The sequence below is a fragment of the Lichtheimia ornata genome (assembly GCF_029851405.1).
Source record: "Lichtheimia ornata isolate CBS 291.66 chromosome Unknown scaffold00002, whole genome shotgun sequence".
NCBI lineage: Eukaryota > Fungi > Mucoromycota > Mucoromycetes > Mucorales > Lichtheimiaceae > Lichtheimia > Lichtheimia ornata.
Genome location: NW_026695322.1, coordinates 1,249,784 through 1,266,131, shown reverse-complemented (window position 1 = coordinate 1,266,131; position 16,348 = coordinate 1,249,784). Strand labels below are relative to the sequence as shown.

General features: G+C 43.9%; 10 protein-coding genes across 10 annotated transcripts; 5 read left to right on the top strand and 5 right to left on the bottom strand.

The window, feature by feature from the left end:
- Positions 1-102: 102 nt before the first annotated feature.
- Positions 103-1,205, top strand: O0I10_000948 (uncharacterized protein; the record flags this gene model as incomplete). The annotated part of the gene is made up of 5 exons (XM_058481047.1): positions 103-268; positions 335-388; positions 461-514; positions 582-974; positions 1,048-1,205. 5 exons carry the CDS (start codon positions 103-105, stop codon positions 1,203-1,205), a joined length of 825 nt encoding a protein of 274 aa, XP_058348611.1.
- A 210-nt stretch (positions 1,206-1,415) lies between these two features.
- Positions 1,416-1,934, bottom strand: O0I10_000947 (60S ribosomal protein L38; the record flags this gene model as incomplete). Its single annotated transcript, XM_058481046.1, has 4 exons — positions 1,416-1,441; positions 1,503-1,625; positions 1,730-1,790; positions 1,932-1,934. The coding sequence occupies 4 exons, from the start codon at positions 1,932-1,934 to the stop codon at positions 1,416-1,418; spliced, it is 213 nt and encodes a 70-aa protein (XP_058348610.1).
- Positions 1,935-2,076: 142 nt separating this feature from the next.
- O0I10_000946 (uncharacterized protein) lies at positions 2,077-4,014 on the top strand (the record flags this gene model as incomplete). The annotated part of the gene is made up of 1 exon (XM_058481045.1): positions 2,077-4,014. One exon carries the CDS (start codon positions 2,077-2,079, stop codon positions 4,012-4,014), a length of 1,938 nt encoding a protein of 645 aa, XP_058348609.1.
- Positions 4,015-4,406: 392 nt separating this feature from the next.
- O0I10_000945 (uncharacterized protein) lies at positions 4,407-5,740 on the bottom strand (the record flags this gene model as incomplete). Its single annotated transcript, XM_058481044.1, has 4 exons — positions 4,407-4,840; positions 4,909-4,994; positions 5,048-5,643; positions 5,708-5,740. The coding sequence occupies 4 exons, from the start codon at positions 5,738-5,740 to the stop codon at positions 4,407-4,409; spliced, it is 1,149 nt and encodes a 382-aa protein (XP_058348608.1).
- Positions 5,741-6,097: 357 nt separating this feature from the next.
- On the top strand, positions 6,098-8,142 carry O0I10_000944 (uncharacterized protein; the record flags this gene model as incomplete). The annotated part of the gene is made up of 8 exons (XM_058481043.1): positions 6,098-6,344; positions 6,401-6,475; positions 6,570-6,690; positions 6,764-6,906; positions 6,983-7,228; positions 7,303-7,365; positions 7,432-7,507; positions 7,581-8,142. 8 exons carry the CDS (start codon positions 6,098-6,100, stop codon positions 8,140-8,142), a joined length of 1,533 nt encoding a protein of 510 aa, XP_058348607.1.
- Positions 8,143-8,473: 331 nt separating this feature from the next.
- O0I10_000943 (uncharacterized protein) lies at positions 8,474-9,190 on the top strand (the record flags this gene model as incomplete). Its single annotated transcript, XM_058481042.1, has 2 exons — positions 8,474-8,653; positions 8,714-9,190. The coding sequence occupies 2 exons, from the start codon at positions 8,474-8,476 to the stop codon at positions 9,188-9,190; spliced, it is 657 nt and encodes a 218-aa protein (XP_058348606.1).
- A 354-nt stretch (positions 9,191-9,544) lies between these two features.
- On the top strand, positions 9,545-9,895 carry O0I10_000942 (uncharacterized protein; the record flags this gene model as incomplete). Its single annotated transcript, XM_058481041.1, has 2 exons — positions 9,545-9,716; positions 9,783-9,895. The coding sequence occupies 2 exons, from the start codon at positions 9,545-9,547 to the stop codon at positions 9,893-9,895; spliced, it is 285 nt and encodes a 94-aa protein (XP_058348605.1).
- A 78-nt stretch (positions 9,896-9,973) lies between these two features.
- Positions 9,974-11,288, bottom strand: O0I10_000941 (uncharacterized protein; the record flags this gene model as incomplete). Its single annotated transcript, XM_058481040.1, has 6 exons — positions 9,974-10,113; positions 10,172-10,315; positions 10,389-10,824; positions 10,875-10,991; positions 11,046-11,152; positions 11,225-11,288. The coding sequence occupies 6 exons, from the start codon at positions 11,286-11,288 to the stop codon at positions 9,974-9,976; spliced, it is 1,008 nt and encodes a 335-aa protein (XP_058348604.1).
- Positions 11,289-11,812: 524 nt separating this feature from the next.
- Positions 11,813-13,677, bottom strand: O0I10_000940 (cystathionine beta-synthase; the record flags this gene model as incomplete). The annotated part of the gene is made up of 7 exons (XM_058481039.1): positions 11,813-12,166; positions 12,227-12,694; positions 12,764-13,008; positions 13,072-13,203; positions 13,268-13,405; positions 13,461-13,567; positions 13,625-13,677. The coding sequence occupies 7 exons, from the start codon at positions 13,675-13,677 to the stop codon at positions 11,813-11,815; spliced, it is 1,497 nt and encodes a 498-aa protein (XP_058348603.1).
- Positions 13,678-14,057: 380 nt separating this feature from the next.
- Positions 14,058-14,864, bottom strand: O0I10_000939 (ribosomal protein L13; the record flags this gene model as incomplete). The annotated part of the gene is made up of 3 exons (XM_058481038.1): positions 14,058-14,512; positions 14,649-14,787; positions 14,847-14,864. The coding sequence occupies 3 exons, from the start codon at positions 14,862-14,864 to the stop codon at positions 14,058-14,060; spliced, it is 612 nt and encodes a 203-aa protein (XP_058348602.1).
- Positions 14,865-16,348: the final 1,484 nt, after the last annotated feature.

Here is a 16,348-nt window from a genome sequence, read left to right as displayed (position 1 = left end):
ATCACAGCACCACCACCACTCTTTCTTTCTTTTTCTTTCTCTCTCTCTTTTTTTGTCCCATTAGCACCCATACAACAACAACTCCCCCTTCGCGATATACACATGGATTCAGACATCCAAACCATTTGTCGTTCATTATTGACAGAGTACTTGGTTCACAATTGCTACAAGAACACTGCAAAGGCTTTCCTCGGTGAAGTCAAGAAACTAAACTCATGCGTGGACAATGGAACAACAGCATCCAATGGCAACGGTGTACAACACATAGGTAAATTGCGTCTCTCTCTTTGTATGCGTGTTGTCGTTGTATCTAAAACATCATTCTGGTTGATAGCAGACGTCATGGATATCGATCATGACACCAATGGAAACACAGCCTCCACAACAGGTACACATGCACATGCACACCCACTTGAGATCATATGATATCATGATGGATTGACATTGGTTCATTGTTTAGAAGGTGACAGCAGCATTGGCAAATACACATGGTCATTGTTGGATGCAAGGAAAGGTAAGGTGTATATAGATAGATAGATATGAAGAAGGAGGAGGAGGGCGTGCTTACATTGTTCATGCAGATTTGTACGATGCTATTTTAAACGGCAACATCCCCCAAGCATTCACATTGATCCACCGACATTTCCCAGCACTTGCAGCGTATGATACTCAGGATCCCATGAAACTGGAGATTGAACAACAAAACAACCAACACATCGACACTGATTTGCAGTATATCATATTCAAGTTACGATGTCAGCAGTTTATTGAAATTGTGCGCACATCCAGTGAGATCGAGGCTATTCAATTTGCACAGACCCATCTCAAACCAATGCATAAGGATTATCGTGATCTCACCAACGAAGTCGCCTCTCTTATCGCTTATCCCGATCCACACAATGCTTCATGCAGTCATCTACTGAGTCAGGAACGGCGGCGTCAACTTGCAGATGAAGTAAACAAGGTCGTTCTAGGTAAGGATATACTATACAACAACATACGCTGATAGGGTTGGCTGATATGGGTTGATGATGATGATGTCGATAGCTCTTTCCAATCTACGATATGAAACGGCGTTGGAGAGGATCAAGAGACATGCTGAAGTGATCGCAAGTGAACGCGCTGCTTATCATTTGGATATCCCGGAAGATCTTGATAAACCTCATTCCGCATCTACAATCACTGAACCATCCTCACCTTATTAGTAGAGTCATTGCCCACCACCACCATTATCTATTCTCCTTTTTCTCTCTCTCTCTCTTTGTGATAGAAAATACGCATTTCTTCTTCTTCTTCTCGTCCTTCCTATACAATGACGCTTTTGTAAATAGACGCAAGCGACCACCTTTGTTTTCGTTGGCATCAGGCCAAGGCTTGTTTTATTTTGTTCATGATGCATCCAATCCACAATTCGCTTATTTAAGCTCTTCAATGGCAAGGGCTATAAAAAAGATATCCATGAGTGAGTGAGGTATTTCATATGCATGATTGTATACACATACAAGGAGGGAGAGATTGTCTAAGCTTGTTGGCCTTGGACTTATCCTTGACAACCAAGGTGTACAAGTAGCGAGAGCATCTGACCTTGAACTTGACAGAGTCAGAGTTCTTCTTGATGCGAGCGGCTAGAAGAATGAGCAAAAAGGAAAAGGTGGTGGGGTGGTGGTGGTGTTGTCAATATCACTTTGTTGTTATAGTGTCGTTGTTGGTGAATAAGAATGATACGTACACACAGCGTCTCTTCTGCGGGCAACCTCGAGGAACTGCTTGATATCCTTGATTTGCTGGGGCTATCGAATTAGGTAATACATGTATATCAATAATCATCATCCTCATCCAATTCATCCATCCATCCATTTGATACATGTATGCATCCATCCACTCTTCTCTTTAATCATCCATCCATCCATCCCCATATTCCTGCAACTTACCATCTCTGCTACACGCTGTAACTGGGAAAGGAGGCTGTAAATGGTACCCACTGCTGACCTTCAGATAACCGAAATCCCCGGTGGGCCGGCATCCCAATCCAATCATTTTATGTATTCACCTTTTTGACATACGTCCCCACTACGCATGTTTTCTTGCCTTCGCTCTCGACTGGGACGTATTCTACTACAACCATCGCCCCCATTTCGTTCATTCAGTCGACCAAGTGCACCTTGTTACCGCCAGTCGTCATGGGAACCTTGGGAAGACGAAGCATTGGTCAACTTTATCAAGCATAACGGACCCAAGTGGACTGAATTCTCGCGTCATTGCTTACCTCATCGATCGGTGAATGCTTGTTATTTACGGTGGACAGAGCACCTTGATCCTTCCATACGCAAAGGTCCCTTATCCAAGCATGAAATTGAACTACTATACAAAGGAGTGCAGACCTATGGCGAAGGCAACTGGCGGATGATACGAGATCACATGCTTCCAGAACGTACAGCAGCTCGATTATCAAATACATGGAACGCACTTGCATCACCACAACCAACGACAACGACAACGACAGTACCATCATCAACATTACAAAAGAAACGCTTTACAGAGGAAGAAGATCGATTGTTGTTAGAAGGATACGCTCAATTTGGTCCAAAATGGAGAAAGATTCAGCAACGCTATTTACCCCATCGTTCACCTCCCAGCTTAGCAACGCGCTACAATGACAAACTTTCGGATGATGTTGGATCAAGTGATAAGAAAAGACTTCGATGGACTGAAGAAGAGCATGATTTGTTATTACGACGCACGATCTTGTATGGACACAATTGGAGTAAAGTAGCTGAAGGGATCCCAGGTCGATCAGCTGTCACTTGCAGAAGAAAATGGATCCAACTCCTTGATCCATCCATCAAGAGCAAAGGGAATCGTCAATGGAGTGAGGAAGAAACATGTATCTTATGGCGACGGCTTTATGCACATGGCGGACATTGGAATAAGGTGGTAGAGGCATTACCTGGACGCAATGTGGACATGTGCTTGTACAAGATGCGAAAGGACTTGAGACGTTTACGGCATGTGTTTGGCGATCAAGTGGATATACGCAAGGATGAAAACAGGCTTGAATGGCGAGCGCGCATAGCTGGTCTCATGTGTGAATGGATTGATAAGGATCAACAGCTGGCTCTGGATGCATCAGGTTCACTTGTTCTACGTCGTGAAAAATGGACTACCAAAGAGATCAACCTTCTCAAGGGTGCTACCATGACAACAACAACACCACCAGCGACAGAAGAAGAGTGGCAACGTGTAGCGGATGCTGTTGGGAAACCAATTAACGAATGCAAGGAGAGATTCGATAAGCTTCAAAAGAGGAAAAAGCGACGTCGTGTGCTTTGGACGCAACAAGAAGATGACAAGCTCAAGGAACTTGTTGACAAGTATGGAGAATGTTGGGAACGGATAGCAGAGGAATTACCAGGTCGTTCTGCAAATAGCTGCTGGTTGCATTGGTATCGTCAACAACAAAAGGGGCCTCGTTGGAAGCAAGGTCGGTTTTCCAAAGAAGAATCGGCATTACTTGAAGAAGGCGTTTCGATGTTTGGGACCAATTGGGTAGCCATTGCCAAGACGTATCTTCCTGAACGCACGCCAACACAATGTGCTCGACACTGGCATGGGAGTAGTAGTAGTAGTAGTACGGATACGCAATCAGGGCCATGGTCTTTTGAAGAAGATGCTGCTTTGAAGTTTGCTATTGATCAACACCTTGTTCAAGAGGATGATAATGATACCCAATGGGAACACATCGCTCGTTTGGTGCCTGGTCGCTCTATCACTCAATGTCGCGATCGATGGTTCAAGGTACTTCAGCCAGGGATCAAAAAAGGACGTTGGACAACGGAAGAGCAGATGCAGCTTATGGACATTGTTGAACACGTCAAGGAACATAAAGAGGATGGCAGTGCAACCGTGGATTGGAAAACAGTGGCCAAGGAGCTCGATAATGGACGCACCGCTTGGAGTTGCGCTTTAAAGTATGACCAAATGATACGTTCAGGTAATCAATTTGGTTTACGTTAGACATCATCATCATCATCATCATTTGCATCATGTAAAATAAAAGATACCACCTATTTGCATCTCCCTTTAATTAGTATACGTGTGGGATGCATTATACATGACATCAACCTTTTTTAAACTTGCTTCTGGAACTGGTCACTCTTGTGTAATAAACAACAACAAATACAAATGCACCCTCTTTAAAGCAATACCAAGTGACAGCCCCCTTTTTTCATCTAGATGATTTGTTTCAATGAATGCTCAAACACGTACACACCATTAAAGATGCTGTAACCAAGTCAACGGCTTGGTTGCCATGCCAGCAATCTCCACGTTCAGTAACAGCCTTATGAATGTTGTCGAACACACAACCATTGATCCCCCCATTCATTCAAGAAAAGTGCATTGAAAATTCAGTATATTGATTGAGACATGAATCGTGAAACTATATAAATATCTCCTTCTGGAAGTTTTTTGAGTGTCCAAGGAGGCCATATAGCGACCCATTCTTCTTTCAGCAGCTTATTCCGTGTGCTGTCTGGAGCATGCATATATGCGAATGAAAATACGCAGACAAACTGCTCATCCTCCTTATCATTGCCTGGGTTGTAAGGTGGCAATTGCATGGGCTGTGAATAGCTATCTTCGATAATGTCGTCTTGTGTAGTATTGCCCAGGGTGTTGATGTTGTCCCTTTGTCGACGTAAAATATAGTTGATTTCATCTTGATTCAAACGCACACAACGACCGAAAATGAGACCATGATCCTTCCATGTTCGTACAATGCGAAAAAGGTGAGCTTCCTCTGAGGAGACGCATAAACGTGCAATCGAGCCCTTGTTTACAACTACAACAACAAGTAGCGTATGCCCATTTTAATCATTGCCCAAACTCGACCCAAGCAGGAGGATTTACCTTCTTCTCTCGCTTGCCGTAACCATATTTCATGTTCCTTGTATGCTTGTATAATGTCCTCCATTGCCTTGAAGCCCGTACTTTGTCTAACAAGGAGGGATTAGCACTCACTATGTTATATAACAAAGATTCGACTTACTTTTTCAGCTTGATGAAAGGCCTCAATGTCGTATGGGTATTCATTTCTTGTGATGGTGTTGGGGTAACGGTTTTAAAGGTGGGTGGTTCAGGCATGTCGATAGGTTCATCTTGCATGTGGAAGGATGGCTGTTGTTGTTGTTGCTCATTGTTCATAGCATGCGGTGCTGGTGAAGGCCATGAATCATCATCATCCTCAATCACGTCATCATCGATGCTCAGTATATCATCATGTCGATTTGGAGCTGATAGAATGGGTGATGGTGATCGGGCGGTTCCTTTGGAGGGGTGCCACCTGTCAAGTCCACTTAGAATGTTCTCGGTGGATGTCAACTGCGTTTGCTGCGAGTCTTCCACATCATCCTCCACAAAAGCCTTGCTCATAGTATACACCTCGCTCTCTGAAAAAGACTTTATCGAATCGCTCTCCATTCTGCTGCCATCTCTTGACGAAAACGATGCATCAAAGTCCACATGGTGCTCTTGTTCTTCTGGATCCAGTCTCATTTCGGACCCATCGTTATCCTCCATGCTCTCGTCTCGTCTCAATGCAGTATCCTCATTCTCGTCATGGGCTCGTCTTGAAGTTGAAGGTCCCTGAAAATAGTCGTTGTGTTTGTCAACGGAACGTGTAACAGGCAGGATGTGAGGTAGGTCTTACAGCTTTTGACTTGCACCAATCTGAGATATTCATGATCTAAAAGGGAGAGAAAAGGGAACCTGCATGTGCATAAATCTTCCTCCAGGATCCATCATCTGACAACTTATATAACCAAGAAGGTTGCACTTGAGAATATCGCACACAAGGTATTTGTCATGCATTCAAAGATGATCGTGATCACCATGTAACATGACTGTTTTGTACGATAGATATCATAAACAGGGGTTGTGTGTGCATGGTTACTTTTGATCAAGGTAAGTGAGCAGTCAAACAATGGGGTTCCCTTTTTTACTGTTTATGTACGTTGTGCTAATGCGTTTTAGGCCTATTAAAGCTCTTGTTCCGGCGGCGGCGCCTTTTTTTTCATCCTCTTTCCCTCCTTCTGCAGCCATGTACAACAACAAGGATATCGACGAGAACACGCATCTTTTGAGATTCAAACGGGATCATTCACCTTCTTTTACTACTACTACTACTCCTACCACTCGTCGCCTACCTCATTCCGCCACCTTGCATGATTCCATCCAAGAGACCATATCTATTCTCGCACTTGCATGGCCTTTACTCATTACATTTGTTGTTGGATATGGAATGAAACTCGTTGATGTCTGGTTTTTAGGAAGACTTGACACGGAAGGTAAACATCCATTATTTGCTATGCGTAAAGATATTGATCCCCTCCAAATACACTAGTCATGGCAGTCGTCAGCCTTAGTAATCTTTGGTGTACTGTGGGCGGGTTCGCAATGGGTAATGGGCTTTTGACTGGTAAGCACACACGCGCGATAGTAACACACTGAGAGGCGGAAAATGGGGTATTGTGTGTATCACGCGTCGGGACTAACTCATGCATTGATGACAGCCATCGATACCCTGGTTGCTCAAGCGTTCACAGCAGCCACCAACTCGACGACATTGGGCATCATTTTGCAGCGTGGTTTACTCATCATGGCATGTGTTGCTGCACCCATCAGTATCCTATGGCAAGTACATACAGCACCCTAACAACAACGCGCCTACCCAAATCTTGATTCTCACATGTTTAAATGACGATAGGATGTTTGCTGAACCCATCCTTGTAAGCATTGGCCAGGAACCTGATCTTGCCCATCTTGCACAAAAGTACATTTATTTCTGCATCCCCTTTGTCTACATGGTGTTCGTGTCCACCGCTGTACGCAAATTTTTACAGAGCCTCGGTAAGCTACCACCCTCGTGTAACTTTACAAGGGTCCCTTTTTCATTTCCTAACTGTTTCATTGACATGACACACAGGCAAAATGCGCGTGACCATGTTTATGTGTGTGTCGTTGTTTCCACTCAATTACCTATCCAATCTGGTTTGGCTCAAGTATATGCATCTTGGCTATGTCGGTGCCGCTATGCATTTTGCCACCTTCCATACGATGGTGTTTGTTGTCTATATGACCTTTCTTCTTGGGGGTACCAAGTTTGTCCGTTCCTATTGGCCTGGCTGGTCACAACAAGCGTTGCACCACTGGAAACCTTTTCTGAAACTTGGTTCGTATGAATTATTTGTTAAATGTACGACCACCACCACCATGTCTCATCAATTGCAATATCAAAACATCTAGGTATCCCAGGAATGTTAAGCGTGGCAACCGATTGGGCATTTGAAGTGTGTGCTCTATTGTCAGGTAACATAATACGGACTGCCATTGAGTATGATACAGGATCTCACTCATATACAACACCGACTCCAGGTACCTTGGGGAAAACAAGTCTAGCAGGCCAATCCATCGTCCTCACGATTAACTCCCTTCTTTTAATGATACCAAGGTACATATATAAATATGACTCAAATGAGGAACGTATGTATCATTGATGATGATGATGATGATGTTATTATTAGTGCTTTATCCAATGCAGTGCTAGTGCGTGCTGGTCATCATCTTGGAGCAGGAAGATCAAAGCAAATCCGTATGTGCTTTGTGCTATCTACCACGTTTGGTATATTGTTATCCTTGATCAATGCCATTGGCATGTATACCTTTCGCGAATGGATTTCCAGTCACTTTGCCATTGATCCAGAGGTGGTACAAGCAGCTGTGGATTTGTTCCCAGTAGCTGCATGCTGTCACTTTTTCGCTGGTGTGAGTGCCATCTTTTCCGCCATGCTCACTGCCCTCGGCAAGCAACCCGTAGTCGCTTCTTTCAACCTTGGATCCTATTATGCGATTGGTATGCCGTTTGGTCTATGGATCACTTATACCTACGATTGGGGTTTGGAAGGGATCTGGTCTGGTGTAGCCGTGGCTGGTATTATCAAATGTATCGGTGAAGGTGCAATGCTCCTTTATTACGTTGATTGGGAGGACGAGTGCCAAAAAGTTGGACGTGTTATTGGAAGTCAAGAGATCCCACCTACTTTGAAAACCATTCCCATTACCAAAAACTCCAACGATACCCTATAGAAGAGCATGTATTTTGTTTCTTTTTGCGTTGTATATAAAGCTTTGTGTTATCCACTGTACTATTTTATGTCTTTAAAAAAAACAAGGTGTCAACCATGGGTCTTGTGAATGAACCAGAAGCAAACTTTATTGAGGAGTATAGTATTCATGCAAATGTGTGTGTGGGATTGATTACTCTATAGTAGGTAGTAGGTTACAGCTGGCACGTGATTTTACGTGTGGGGCGATGGATGGCTGCTCCACCTCGACCATGCTGAGATTCATTGGACGAATTATCATTGCGACGTTGTTGGCATTTACAGAGCGCGTTTGCTTCCCTTCATCTTTTGCAATGGCACATCCAGGACGCCTGGCATCACTCTCCTTGCTCATTAGTAGCTTGCTGCTGCTATTTCTATTCCCATCCACTGCCAACGCCACTGCATTGACGTACAATGTTCACGCTAACGAGAAAGCCTGCTTTTACTTGTGGTCTGATGTCCCTGGCAAGAAGGTCGGATTCTACTTTGCTGTAAGTGACCCATATGTAAAAGCGATACGAGAAGCGTTGATATTGACCTTGAAACGATAGGTACAATCGGGTGGTTCATTTGATATCGATTTCACCGTGCAGGATCCACGAGAAAAGATGATCTTGGAGGGACAAAAGGAGCGTCAAGGCGACTATGTGTTTACGGCCAACTATGTAGGCGAATACGCGTTCTGTTTCTCGAATGACATGTCTACGTTTGCTGAAAAGTTGGTGGACTTTGAGATTACATTGGAGTATGAAGTGCGTCCCAACTATCAAAAAGAATCCTCCCAGCAACCCGAATCGCTTAGCAAGATGGATGAATCGCTCTTCCGTATCTCTGGTTCACTCACCAACATTGCTCGCACTCAAAAGTATTTCCGCACAAGAGAGAATCGCAATTCCAGCACCGTTGCATCTACCGAAAGCCGCATCTTTTGGTTCGCTTTGCTCTCCAGCACAGCTATCGTCGTCATGGCTGGCCTTCAAGTATTTGTTGTCAGGAGTTTCTTCAATGTCAAGAAGGGTGGTGTATAATATTAATAAACTCGGATATCCCGTCAAAGAACGCGGCATGCAGCATTACCATGTATCTTGTTATCGGTTGAAAAAAGTGTTGGGTTGCATGATAGTAAGGATGACAGCGTATTTCTTCACCATGGGTAGGTAGATCAAGCAGGGTAGCCATGGCAATGGAAACAGTAGATGGATCTAGCTAGTATTAGTGCTTGAAGAATAAACTTTTATCTTTTGACTTGAACTTTGCTCATCATCATAAACACGGGTATCACGGGTTTCCATGGATACGCGTAGCAGCAGTTGTAGACCCAGCTAGTACGTACATAACTCCACCCACTCTCTCTTTCTTCGTCTTCCTTCTTTTTACTACTCATGCCAAGTTCATCGTCTTCATCGTCCACCCAAGGCAGACTCCCACTTGGATCCGAAAAGGCTGCTGCTGCCGTGAGCACATGGGTTGTCTTCAAGTTGCTTGCATTTACTATTGCCATGTTTGCTCTACCGATCGGCACCTATTATGCAACACTCGAACGTATCTTCAACGGTTGTATCGATACTGTATCTTTTATTTGAGGGATTACTGACAATGGGCCTATTTGACTACGTATAGGAAATGGAACCTATGCAGCAGGAGCAGCGGCAGCCATGGTTAATGTAGTGGCACTTGCATACATCATGGCAGCATCACTCGAGGATAAATCTGAAAAACCAAAGAAGGAATAAACGTTTATTGAACTATAACAATCCGGCTGTTGTCATTTCCTAATGGATCACATGTTAATGGAATACGTGTAATAATGGCTATGTACTACTTGCCTGCTGCAAAGCGAGTCCTACTTGGGGTAGGGCATTGACAACAACTACACCAGCATCTCTTAATGCCTTGATCTTATCAGGAGCATTCCCTTTGCCCAAAGATGATACAATGGCACCAGCATGACCTATGATTTTCATCCACACGTCAATATTATATGCATACAGGACCACCTAACAACTTACCCATGCGTCGATCAGGAGGTGCAGTTACACCAGCAATGAACGAGACAACAGGTTTCGGGTTCTCTTGTGAAAAGTTATACTGCTTGAGGAATTCAGCTGCATCTTCTTCACCAGAGCCTCCAATTTCTCCAATCATCACAATGCCTATACCATATCACGTATCATTATTATCACCATCATCATCAGCAGCAGCATCCCATATAACGACATTACATACCATCCGTTGTCTCATCATCCAAAAAGATCTTGAGTGCATCAACAAAGCTTGTACCATTAATGGGATCACCACCAACGCCCACACAAAGGGATTGACCCATGCCAAGTTTTGTGAGTTGTTGGACAGCTTCATAGGATAATGTACCTGAACGAGAGACAACGCCAATGCGACCGGGTGTATAGATACGATTCGGCATGATGCCAATTTTGCATTGGCCAACGGGAGATACAATACCAGGTGAATTGGGACCTACCAAGCGTGATTTGTCTTGACTTTCTAAAGCAGCTCTAACGCGTGCCATATCGAGAAAAGGGATGCCTTCAGTGACTGAAACAATAAGGGGGATCTCGGCTTCGATTGCTTCCAGAAAGGCGTCTGCTGCACCAGCCAATGGCACATAAACGACCGTTGCATCAGGTTGGATCTTTTCAGCCGCCTAGATATCTTCATCAGCTTCCATTTTGAATGCCATATTATTATCATTACCTCCCGAACAGATCCAAACACCGGTTGCTCAAGATGTACTTGGCCTGCTTTACGTGCAGAAACGCTACCAACAAATCGAGTTCCGAATTTGATAGCTTCTTGCATTTGTGCTGTACCCTTCACATGGAATCAGCTATCCTACGACATGGAAGATAAAAAGGCTGTACATACCTGTTTACCAGTGCCCTGGCAAATCACTTTTGTGTGTGCACCAATTCTAAGGTTTTGGATAGTGGATTCATATCCGGGGTTGATGGTGAATCGATTTCGGCATGCAGCTGCAAGGAGGAGATACATATCAATAACCGTTTTCATTGTGTAGTGTGTTTTTTTTTATAGAGAGGACATACTTGCTGCTGCACTCGTTGCTCGCATTACTGCTGCTGCTGCTGACTTGCTCGAGGAACCAACCATTGGATGATGCGTAGTATATGTGTGTGTATTGGTGTAAAAGTCCAAACGCTGATATAGGGAATGTGAATGAAAAAAGCTATGCAAGACAAGAAAAATGAACAAGGAACAGGCACACACTGTTGCTGCTTTTATACCAAACAGGCATAAGATTTTGCCCCATTCGTAATCAGCACTCGCTTTCAGTGATGCGTGTGAACGCCGCACGCAACAACACCGTGCCAATGGCTTTCAAGTAAATTCATCAAGTCCTATGTAGTCTTCGTCGCATGATGACCTAGCTATATAGGATTGTTCATGCTACATACCAACGAAAATGGTTGACTTTTTTCAATTTTATCAAAAGTGGGCATGTATCAAAGAGATTCACTCATCATTGAATGGAAGCAAGTTTTCCCGACGACCATGAGCTGATTTGATTGCATGAGAAAGTGAACAATGTACGACCTGGGTCCATTGTGATATTCATTGTACTGTATAAAATGGGTAGTAATGATAAATTTTATGCATTTGGATGATGATGCTATCTATGCTTTCTTGACGAGGTAAGCAAGAAGGTCCACCTTGGTGACAACATGCTTGACTTGAACGCCGTCTTCGGTACGCTCGGTAACAAGAGCGCTAGAGTTGGTCTCAAAGAAACGAGTCAATTGATCCAAATGGGTGTTGACAGTGATTTCCTCAAACTTTTTGGAATGCAAATCAAAGTGGAACATGAGCTTGGAAACGGGGGTAGACATATCAGCACGACCGGATGCAATACGAGAAAGGATGTTGCCCATGGTAACAAGACCCTTCATGCGGCGGTTGGGGCCTGCAGTAACAGGGAGCTGATCGAAGCCATTCTTTTCCATAATGCCAATAGCTTCCTTGCAAGAGGTCTAAGGGTACAATATGAATATCCAAGTATACACACACTCCATGAAGATATATATATTTACCTCGCTATCAGTGGTTACAGCAGCCTTCAACTTGAGATCAGCAACAGTGGCACCAGCATAGTCCTTTTCAGCCTTCTTTTCAAAGCTTTGCTCCTCAAACTTTTCATCCGTAAAGCCACGCTCACGCATCCAGTCGTCGTTAAGGAACTTGGTCATATAATTGCGGACCGAATCGGGAAGAATGACAACACAACGTTGGCCTTCAGACAAGCCCTTTGCAACTTGAACAGCAGCAGACATGGCAGTACCAGAAGAACCACCACAAAGAATACCTTCCTCACGAATGAGACGACGAGCCATCAAAAACGAAGCCTTGTCTTCTGACTTGAACCACTCATCCACCAAACCACGATTCAAAACCTCAGGAATGAAATCGTAGCCGATACCTTCGACCTGGTAACCACCAGTAGCTGTGTTGAGAGATTCGGGTTGAGCAAGGATAGAACCATGGGGATCAACACCAACAATCTAAAATAAATGTTTTAATATGCATGGCTCTCTCTCTCTCTCTTGACGTATACGCATGCTATAGCCTACCTTGACATTGGGGCACTTTTCCTTGATCTTTTTAGCGATACCAGAGATGGTACCACCAGTACCTGCACCAGCAACCAACATATCAAGCTTGCCATCACATGCCTCCAAGATTTCCTCAGCGGTGGTATCATAGTGAGCAACGGGATTGTAAGGATTGCCATATTGGTCAAGGATGACAGCGTGAGGGATTTCGTCACGAAGCTTGCGAGCAACACCGATATGGGATTCGGGAGCGTCCCAAGCAGCTATCCAAAGAAATGGATCAGATCCCTCCTATCCAATGACATGTGTGTGTGTGTGATGATTACCTTCAGTGGGAGTACGAATAATCTCAGCACCAAGAGCCTTGAGAACATCAACCTTTTCTTGAGACATCTTTTCGGGCAAAGTGATAATCACACGATAACCCTTGACAGCAGCAGCAAGTGCCAAACCAATACCTGGAGACATAGATAGATAAAATGAGTGTGCCATTGTACACACATAGGGTGAAGTAAAACGAACCAGTGTTGCCAGAAGTAGGTTCAATGATGGTGCTGACTCCAGGCTTGATCAAACCAGAGGCTTCGGCTTCTTCAATCATGCGCTTGGCAATACGATCCTTGACTGAACCACCAGCATTGAAAAACTCGCACTTGGCCACTATGATAATCATGTGAATATGGATACCCAACTATCCTATGCACACTTCACTTACAAAGTTCACACTTGAGACCCTCTTCCTTGCCAATCTTGTTTATCCGGACCAAAGGTGTTTGACCAATGTTATCCAAGATAGTGTTGAGGATTTTTGGGCGAGGGACACTATAGAAGACTTATCAGTGATCGGCCATACGTATTGGTTGTGTCCTTGTAACGCACCTCTTGATGTGATTGTACTGATCGGAAGAGATGTCGATGTTTTGAGCGGCCATGGTAGAAAGAGTGAAGGAAGAAAGGGAAGCAAAACCAACAACGGGATTGTGGGAAAATTTTGGCTGGTTTTGAATGTGAGAGAGCGGAGGTGTCTCACCACCACCGCAACCATTGATCCATACCACGCCACAATAATTGTACCAAGTGTCACTCTAATCCACGTGTGTGTGTGTGTGTGCAAAACACCCGTCGTAATCCGTTTAAAATCCATATCCAAATAAGGTTTGTTCTGGTTTATACATAGGCTACCTTTGCATGAAATAGGGTTGCTCATCACCCATTCATGATCCCAATACCATTTTCCCAATCGTAGTAGTATCTTTTAAAACAAACGTGTTTTTTTATTATGGAACCATGCGCGCACACAGCAATGACACACTTAGTAACCAAGAGCGGCAAGCGAGGCGTTGATATCCTTGACAGCATCGGCCTTGGAAGCAATAGCCTTCTTCTCAATGGCAGCAAGGGCAACCTTACGCTCGTGGTAAGCAGCAGCCTTAGCCTTACGCTTGTCTTCGAGCTTGGCAACGACATCTTGGTACTTCCAGCCATATTCCTTGGAGATACGGGCAAGAGTGGTGTACTTGCGACCAGGCTTCAAGCGTTGGACACGAAGGGCATCAGGGATCACCATGCGCTTGACCTTGTCATAAGGAGCGGGAACACCTTCGAAAAGCTTGATACGATCCAAAGCAGCAGCACCACGGGCAGTCTTGTGAGGAATCATACCACGAACAGCCTTGTACAAGATGCGAGAAGGAGCACGGAAGTGGAAAGGACCACCACGACGAGGGTTGACACGGTTCTGCTTGTGCAAGTAAGAGTGGTACTTGACTATATAAATATAATATAGATACGTTGATCAGCTTTTTTTTTGTATTCTCTCTCATTTTATCGTTCTCGTGTATAGGTGATGATGATGATGATGGTGATGATGATGATGATGTTGATGATAAAGAAAAACACATACGCTTGTTGCGGAAGAACTCGCCAGAAACGTTCAACTCCTCGCAGCGGACAACAACGACCTTTTGGCCGCTAAGAGCCTGCTTGGCGATGATGGAAGAAAGACGGCCGAGAAGATGACCCTTGCCATCAATGACAACAACCTGACACGACAATGTCAGTATACACATTACTCGTAATAGACGATGGTTGTGATAGGAACCTTTTCGAAAGTGGACATTGCGCTACGATGGGAAACGAGAAGAGAGAGAACTTCACTACCTGCCACTGCTGCAAAAATTCTTCATTCAACCGTGGCTTAGCTTCAGCGGAGACTTGGTCCCTCTTAAAGGTGAACAACCTACTGCTGCTGCTGCTACAGTAATGATGATTTCCTGTAGATGGTATTTACAACCCATATCCATATCGACCCTTCTTTGTATTAGCATACATTGATCATGCCTATCTGCCACAACGAATAAATGGTTGTTAACTTTCATTATGTCATGTTACAATGATGATGGATCATACTTGATTCTACTCTACCAAGTCAAGGGCAATTGTATGATGACAACACCATAGGCCCATATGATGGAGATATTTGATGGCATCTTTGTATGTGAAAGAGCCCATCACATCATCCTATTTAAACACTAGTCGTCGCTTGTATTGGATCAAAAATGAAATGCTATGACAATGAATCCGTAGTTGCAGCCTGTCATTGATAGCTATCCACCATGCATAGCCAGGCTAATAAAGATAATGCTTTAAACACTCGATCGAACAGCTTTGATGTATTCAAAATCGAATGCCTTTTATCCTATCCAATGAAGATGGATGAGGATAACATGACTCGTCTCTTATAAGCAGCTACGTATAGCAACGATATTTACCGTATCAATGGTTGCCAATTTGGTCATGCCTATAGGTTCATGTCTCTCATTTTTAAAATGCAAGCTACATTGCCTGCTTCCAAATACATAGCACTAGATGATGGGATGATGTTTCTTGCACCACCCAAAAGGGATCATCGAATACCATCCATATCTTGATGAAGAAATCTTGCTCTCTCAGGAAATTCTATTACATGGCAAAGGGTATCCACCAGCCGTAGCGAGTAGTGTAACTCTCTGTGGTCGCTCTAATCGCTAGGAATGGAAATCCATGAATGGGGGAATCATTATCAACTAGTAAACAATGCCATGCATTCACTACAACAACTTGCTTTGGATGTAATGCTAATGGGAGGGTCGCCTTCATGAGATCATCAATGATACATAGCCACCATCCATAACCTTGTTGCCTTCCTTCATCAGATGATGATCGAGGATCTGATTGCCATGGGAAACTAAGATCATATCGCATAAAACATGATTTATCGGCTATGCAGAAAACAAGGGGGACACTATCAACCAATAAGCACCGACGCTGATATGAATGTTTGAACGCACGGTTGCAGATCTTGATGTGGTGAATGGAGTTTGCAAATGCTTTGTACAACAACTCAACGCAATGATGATAATCGCAAGCCCTGTAATGAGCGCCTTCTTTTTTTCGATGACTCTCTTTGAATGATGACTAGGGCCAACATTCATAGTTTGCAGGATAATATATCCGAGAACAACATGAGATCAATGATCTGGCATACATAGCAAAAGGGCAAGAGCGTAAGAAAACCTGCTATTGGGATTTGGGGGGAGAGGTATCTGATAAACTAGGCAAGCC